The sequence below is a fragment of the Monopterus albus genome, unplaced genomic scaffold (genome assembly GCF_001952655.1).
Source record: "Monopterus albus unplaced genomic scaffold, M_albus_1.0 scaffold555.1, whole genome shotgun sequence".
Classification (NCBI taxonomy): Eukaryota; Metazoa; Chordata; class Actinopteri; order Synbranchiformes; family Synbranchidae; genus Monopterus; species Monopterus albus.
Window position 1 is genome coordinate 19,867 of NW_018128435.1, and position 7,382 is coordinate 27,248.

At 39.7% G+C, this 7,382-nt stretch overlaps 1 protein-coding gene across 1 annotated transcript in view; it reads right to left on the reverse strand.

Annotated features, from left to right (window-relative positions):
- Positions 1-7,382, reverse strand: part of LOC109953151 (ubiquitin carboxyl-terminal hydrolase 32-like) — an 85,008-nt gene that overhangs the window by 16,751 nt on the left and 60,875 nt on the right. The window contains 6 exon segments of the mRNA XM_020588564.1: positions 723-828; positions 920-1,058; positions 2,356-2,430; positions 2,591-2,672; positions 3,165-3,319; positions 7,342-7,382. The exon segment at positions 7,342-7,382 is cut by the window's right edge and continues 22 nt beyond it. Of these exon segments, the coding sequence (XP_020444220.1) occupies positions 723-828; positions 920-1,058; positions 2,356-2,430; positions 2,591-2,672; positions 3,165-3,319; positions 7,342-7,382 (598 nt within the window).

Below are 7,382 nucleotides of genomic sequence, written 5' to 3' on the forward strand. Positions count from 1 at the left end.
AAATAGCTGTTGTCTCCTCATTTTTGAAACTAAATATCAGCTCAACTCTATTTAATATACAAATCACTACTATACTTTCTATGTACCATTTGTTTTATTCACTATATAACATTACAAACTGCATCATTACCTGGTCTTTATTTTTTAGATTCATCTGTCACGGGGGAGAACAACTGTGCGGGCTGAGGATGGAGGGAGGGGCTATGAGAACCTGAGGGGGATGAACTTTTGACCACGGAGGGGAGGGAGTGATGAGGGGGTGATCTTTGACCTGAGAGAGGAGGGTGAATGGAATTTACATCTGTTGTGGGAGGGGGTGCTTGGGGGCGGGACAAAGCTTCTGATTGGATAACCTTTCACCTAGAACTGTCAAATCGAGCTTGATGAAAGCCGGTATCTATACTGTGTGTCATCTTGGTGGTGTATCAACCGGAAGTCATAAGCTGTATTTCCATTTACCTTTTAAAATCATTTTAAAGGCAATTACATTAGTTTAGACACAGCACATAGTGACTCATCTTCCATACAGGTGAAGTTATGGATCAAAAGTGACAAAACTGAGTAGACCAATAAATCACTAACTAGTAAGGATAGCTACTCCACAGTAACAACTTGAACACAGATGCTACGCTAAAGCTTATTAATTACTCTGTTACTGCTGCAGATTGTTAGAAAAGTACAAACCAACATTGCCTGCGTATGACAGTGAGGAAACTGCTCACCCTAAGTTTGAGCGGAGCCACGTTCTTTTGTGTGCCGCTCCACAGCTCCATCACCAGGTCACCGTAACACTTGGCCATGTGACCTCGCATCCCAATGGGATTGGTTCTGTAAATGCACCAGCACAGACCAGCTAAAATGATAAGTTCAGAACGATGTTGGCAAGACTGATAACACTAATAATACATGTTAACAGCACCTGTTGAGCTCATAAAGGTATCTCCCTGAGAGGAAGTAGTCTGTGAGAGGCTTGGTGTTGCTCACACACTGGATACTTGAGTTCATGAAGCAGGTGTTGCCAAGGTTACTTAGGCCAGTGGCTCCTTTCTCTGTAGGAACTGGATTGGAAAACAAGGAGAAACTAGAACTTTGCAATTTGTATAAGTCTCTCCTATCATGTTTTGGGTGAACATTATTAAACATTATTCATCCTAGGTTCAACAGGTTGTTGAACCTAGGTTGTAATCTTTATGGGGGACCAGTGGACCTTTTCACAAAACAAACTCAGGTGTGAGTGCATTTGGATCCAAACTGAAGAGGCTACTGCTTCAGCTCTTTTAAAAAGCTGATGGCCTTAACCTTATGTCTGAGCCTATAATGCATCTATAAATATATCCATGTAGCCTAAATATTTATGTACTAGCCTCAGTCCAAGTGCAATAATTGTGGATATCAATATCAAATGCAATTTAATAGTTATCTACCTGCAGTAAATGTTGATTAAATGTGTATTAAACACACTGAAATAACCGCTTCAAGGAATCTCACTTAATCTGACAAACTTTTTCAGAAACTACTTGATCCAAATACTGGAGGTTCAAAAATAGGCCTATTAAATTTGTAAGCTTAAATCACTGATATGATATCAATGAAAAAATAACTGGGAGAACACAACTTCTGAAATCTGTTACCTCCCAACACCCCAAACAAAGATTTTGCCCTTGTGTTGAACAACATATGACTGTTTTGAAGGTATTTCAAAAGTCCTGAAGGTTTATCAATTATATCTAGACAACTCTTCACAACTAAAACCTTATTTTGTTTTGCCAAAATTAGTGTATTAATTATAGGTGAACACTTCTGCATACATTTAAAAAAAACAAAACATCTAACATTCGGCATTCATGCAGAAACATCTGCTCTAAAATATATGAAAATAATATAAAAAGTGACAGAGGGACTTGACATTCTGAACAAACATGTAAGAAAATAACACATCCATACGCAGTATTTCAAGGTGTTAGTGGGGAGAATATTAGCACTGCTGAATGCAGGACTGTCTCCTCCAGGTAAGAGCCAGAGGTACAGCAATGTATCAGGTAGCCCTGTGGGCATTCAATCTCGCCTCGACTATAAAAACTACTACTGCAGTTTCCAAATCACTGTAGTTTGTTGGAGCCTCTTATACATAGCAATTATTGTCTCCCATTTGCCATGCATTTTATGTTCCATGAGTAGATGTGAAACAACTGAAAGACATTCCTTCATGTTAATAACTGTCTGTAACAAAGCAGGTAATATCCACCAATCAGAGCACGTCTCTTCAACATAACGCCTGTCTAAAACTACCAGTCTGTGTGTGTCTGTGAGAGTTCATCTGTACACAGTGAGTTCATCCAGTGTCTTCCAGCTTACCTTTGTGTCTGTCCATCTTACTACTGTTGGCAATGAAAGACATTTCCTCAGGCCAGCTCATGTCTTTGTTTCTGACTGTGGAGAGAGAGATTTCTCTGATTAAACCATATTGCTCCTACTTTCATGTGCCATTATTCACAATTATGTGTTAGCAATGAAAATATATGGCTGTTATAACAAATACAGAAGACAATTCTGAAGAGAAATGAAACAGAAACAGGGAGGTGTTCAATGCCTTCAATAACTAGCTGCTGCTCATCCTGGATCTTCAGACTTTCCAGCATGTGATCTTCATCATCCAGGAGGGTGAGGTAGTTCTGCAGAACCAAGAGGAAACATGCTGAAACTGCGAGTTACTCAATTTACTTTTGGTTTATTGAACTAAGAAATAATTAAGGTACGCTTTATTTTAAAGGCAGCATTTGATGTATTAACTCACTAATGGGGCACTACAGAGAAATATAAGCTACTGGGCCCCTCCCAGACTTATGTTAAGCTGAAAAACCTGGAGCCTCGCAGTACTGTAGTGGTGGAAAGGGGTGAGCAGGGGCCCAGCAGAAAAAGATTACCCTGGGAGCCCCTTAAAGTTTAATCCAGCCAATTTAACACCATACCACAACATAACTGCAGAACATCTGCCTCCATCATCAGTTATTGTTATTCTTGTGAAGTGCTGAATCAAATACTGACTGACAAAAACCTGATATTTCATTACAGCCTAAAGTTGGCTCAATATATCCAAAAAGAGATCTGCTTGTCAAACTCCAATATGAACTAATGGAAAATGTTGTGACAGCTTCATTGCCCACCTCACTGTTATAGAGCCAGAGTCTCATGTCCTCCTCCTTGATGCGGAGTCTCTGAGACATGTAGAGGTGGATATCCTTGATGGTGGCCATGCGGCTGAAGCAGCCTGTGTAGGCCAACACCCTCTTCAAAGGAGTGTTGGGGGATGGCACATTACCTGCCAGGATGTACCAACAGGACAGAAAACTATTTTAGTACAGTTGTTCAATGCTCAGTTCAGGTGTTTTTAATTTTAATGTGCGTTCATTACTCTTCTTCATAGCTAAAAGACAATAACTAATTTAACATCCTTCTGTACTCTAAAGTACTCTCCTTATTTCCCTTACGGGGGGGGGGGGCATTACTGACAGCAGGTAGTCAGATGGCTCATGTTAGGGAGTGGAAATGGTATGATCCACTGTAGGGGTCTTTAACTGGAAGGTTGAAGGTTTGAATCTTGGTGCCTGCAGTATACATGTCGAAATGTCCTTGGGCAAAACACTGAAGTTACCCATGATGGCGGTGCGTATGCACGCAGCAGCCCAGGGCCCTTGGCTCCAAGCAAAATTTTGTTGCATGTGTCACAATGTTACAATGACAATAAATAAAGCTTCTAAGCCTTAAAACATTTGTTGTTGCTTCTGCAGGGAGCTCAGGTCTGTTTCTGGTGGAGCTACCCCTACTCCCCTCCACCCCACAGTACCTGACAGAAACCTCCTAAACTGTCCATACTGACTTCAGCTTTTGGTCACATCGTCCTGCTCCCATCATCTGCTCTCGTCAGCTGTCCAGGTGAGACACAGTGCATCTCAAATGAGTCAATAGAGATGGCAGAAAAGAGGCCAGTTGGCAGCTAGTGAGGAGTGCCGGTACGCAAGAAAAAGTCCCGGAATGCAAAAGAATAAAATGCATACCGGTGTGTACTGGCCCACTTCAAGCACTGGTCTCAATGGAAAATAAACCAAAATATGTTGTAAAATGTTTCTATGGTAACCACATTTTTTGGTCTTATGCACAAGCTTAAAGATGCAAACAATCAGTGATATATAATTAACCCATGTGAACATGCATACCAGCCACAGCATTCTAGTGACTGAGCATTAGTTGTAAGAAAGCAGCAAGAAAGGGCTATTCTTGATTGGTCAATCAACTTAGTGGATTTAGTGGACTCAAGATAGGATTAAATTAAATACAAATCATTCAATATTAGTCCTGTTAAATCACTGCAAAAGCTTCACTTTATTGATCATTTTAATCTGGGATTCTTAAATGGTACAACATGTAATCACCATAATGCACTCTTATCTATCAATGCAGACTTGCCATTCAATTATACAACCGAATGAACCATGCTCTGAACTTGTTTGAGGGCTCCACTCGTCTCATATTCTGTGGAATATGAGTTGTATATAGATCTATCTGAAACATTTGTTGAACAATGCCTTTGAACTGTTGCAAACACTACAGCCTTTAATAAACCCCACCATCTGTATGGAAACATGAAGAAATGAGATATTTGGGTGCGACTAATAAAGCTCCTGTGAATACAATATTTTACTTCTGCCATAATCCATTACAGAAGATTTGAATAGATGTCCCCCCTTCCTTTATGCTGATGGTGCAGAGTTCAAATCTTGAACATGAAGAGTTTCCCAAAATTATCATTTTAAATTTCTGCCGTTAATTTGTTTGACGATTAAATGTGGACTGCAAAATAATGGTTTTCTCTATTTCTGTGGAAAGGGGACAAACAAGGGATTAAACAGAAAAAGACTACACTTCCCAGAGGAAGTGGACAATGGGGTGTACCAGATGTCTATTTGTACTACCTTGCAATTAATTTTAGATTCCTCTTAAAGGAAAGTAATAAGTAAACTTCTCTATGGTCATTGCAGGATTATCCAGATCTGCCAACAAAACTCAATAGTAATTTAATAAAAAAAGACTCATGGCTGTATTAGCTCAAAAGGGTGCTTCTACTAAATACTGAACAAAGGGTCTGAATACTTATGACCATGTGATATTTCAGTTTTTCTTTTTTAATAAATCTGCGAAAATGTCAAAAATTCTGTGTTTTTCTGTCAATATGGGGTGCTGTGTGTACATTAATGAGGAAAAAAATGAACTTAAATGATTTTAGCATATGGCTGCAATATAACAAAGAGTGAAAAATTTAAGGGGGTCTGAATATTTTCCGTACCCACTGTATGTACGTATACAGGTGGATGTGTGCGAAGATGGATGCATGGGTGTTAAATTACTGGTAGTCTTGTATGTTTGACACACATGTTGTTTGACACTCGGCATTGTTGGTCGTCTGTGCTGTCATTTGTTTGTGATTTAAATGTGAGCTCACCAAAGTATATTCTTATTAACTATGAAATGGCAATAAAGCATTGAACTGAAGTTAACTGAAGTTAAGTTGAACTGATATTGCTAAGAGTAAACAAACAAAAAAAAGGATCTACTGTATTTGTAACACAAAATCTACACTTTCAAAATGATGTAAAAGCACTTTGGCTTTAGCAGCTTTGTGGCCTTTTTTATGTGGTAAATGATTTTATTATTGGAAAATGGTGAAAAACTGAAAACCAGAATGCAAACCATCTTTCAGTTTATTTGGGTCAGGCTAAAAAAGTTTATGAGTTCACAGACTGAAGTAATGTAGTTGGTGAGTCGCTGCTGCTCAGACACAGTGTGAGTCATGTTGGAAACCAAAGCTCCCCTGGGGCCTCAGGGCTACACTGTGGCCTGCAACCTGACACAGCTGACCTGATTGGGACAGCAATCTCATGCTGCGTGCTGATGCCATCCCATGGATGGATCCAATATTTATGTATTTACATCAAAAAGCATGAGCCTTATTGACTATATCGTAAAATGAATTCTAATATCAAATACTAACAGATGAGTACAGCTATACCTGAAATTTTAAGGTCCCAACTCTCTGGCTGTTCCAGTTATTTTTTACAGTTTAAAAGTCTGTTGTATTTGCCCAAGCAGCAACTTCTGAGGCTGACAAATGAAGCAAGTTAAGTGCCAAAACCTGTAGTTCCTCAAACAACCACTTGAGGCTGGCTCCAAAAGGACTCCCATGTTAAAATGCCCAACTTTACAGCAGGAAGAAACATGTTTCCAGCCTGGTACAAAAACAGTTTTGGTCTCTATAGCGAATTTCCCCTTCCATGACAACTGTACAGGGGGTGAGTTTTTATATAACAAGCCTATTTAAATTATAATGAGACTGAAAGTTAATCATAATTAAGGGTGTGACAGTTTAAAGAGCCCATGGCATGCTTTTCCTTGTTTTCTGTCTACAATGTTACAACGGTGAATTATCATCTTAGACGTGACCTAAAGCACAAAAAATGAGGCGTATGTATGTTCTAGTATTTCTATGCAGAAGCAACTCGGTTTATACAAGTCTTGCAAACTCTCAATTGTGAGACTTTTTTTTCTAATAAAATAAACTATTACGTGGTAGATTAAGGATTTCCTTGAATGGTCATGATCTCCAGGCAGTTGCGCATTCATGTGAGTTTGCCTGACATCTATCTATTTGAAGTTATGATGGGTGCAAAACTAATCTAGAGTTACCCAAGATTAAACATTAAAGGGCTGGAAATGAGCATGGCACGGCTACTTTACGTGACAGGTGGGAGGGTCCTGCCGCTAGTTGTTTGGCAAGCTCCACTCACACTCCACCTAGTTGCCCTTTGTCACATCATCCGTAGTAGGCAGACTGAAGCGCTACCAATATGTCAGCAGCCAGACTTGAGCTTCAAAATTGCTCTTCAGAAAACCAGTGGGTGACATCACGGTGGGTTTTTCCAGTTTTTATATATAGCCAGTGTATTTGATTCAGTATACCTACTAAAACACTGCTATGAGTTTAAAGCACTAGAACAAGCCTTGTCAAATGTAATACTTGAATGGCAAAGTCTGTGAAGATTGAAGAGTTTGAATTATTCATCTTTTAGAGTGACAAGCAGTGATTCCCCTTCATGTGCCACTATTCATTCCACTGCCCAATCCAGAGCACTGACTGTCAGTCCATTAAAGGAAGATTAAGTGGGGGATACTGGGATGCAGTGTTGCTCAATGAAGCATTTGTCAGCGGCTTGCTCTCATCTTGCTGCAGGCTTACATTACCTCTTGGTGGGGGTAAATACGGTGGTAACATTCGCAGGCTGGTCATACCCATATTGACCCAGATGTTGGACTGGGGGGAGCGGGTTGCT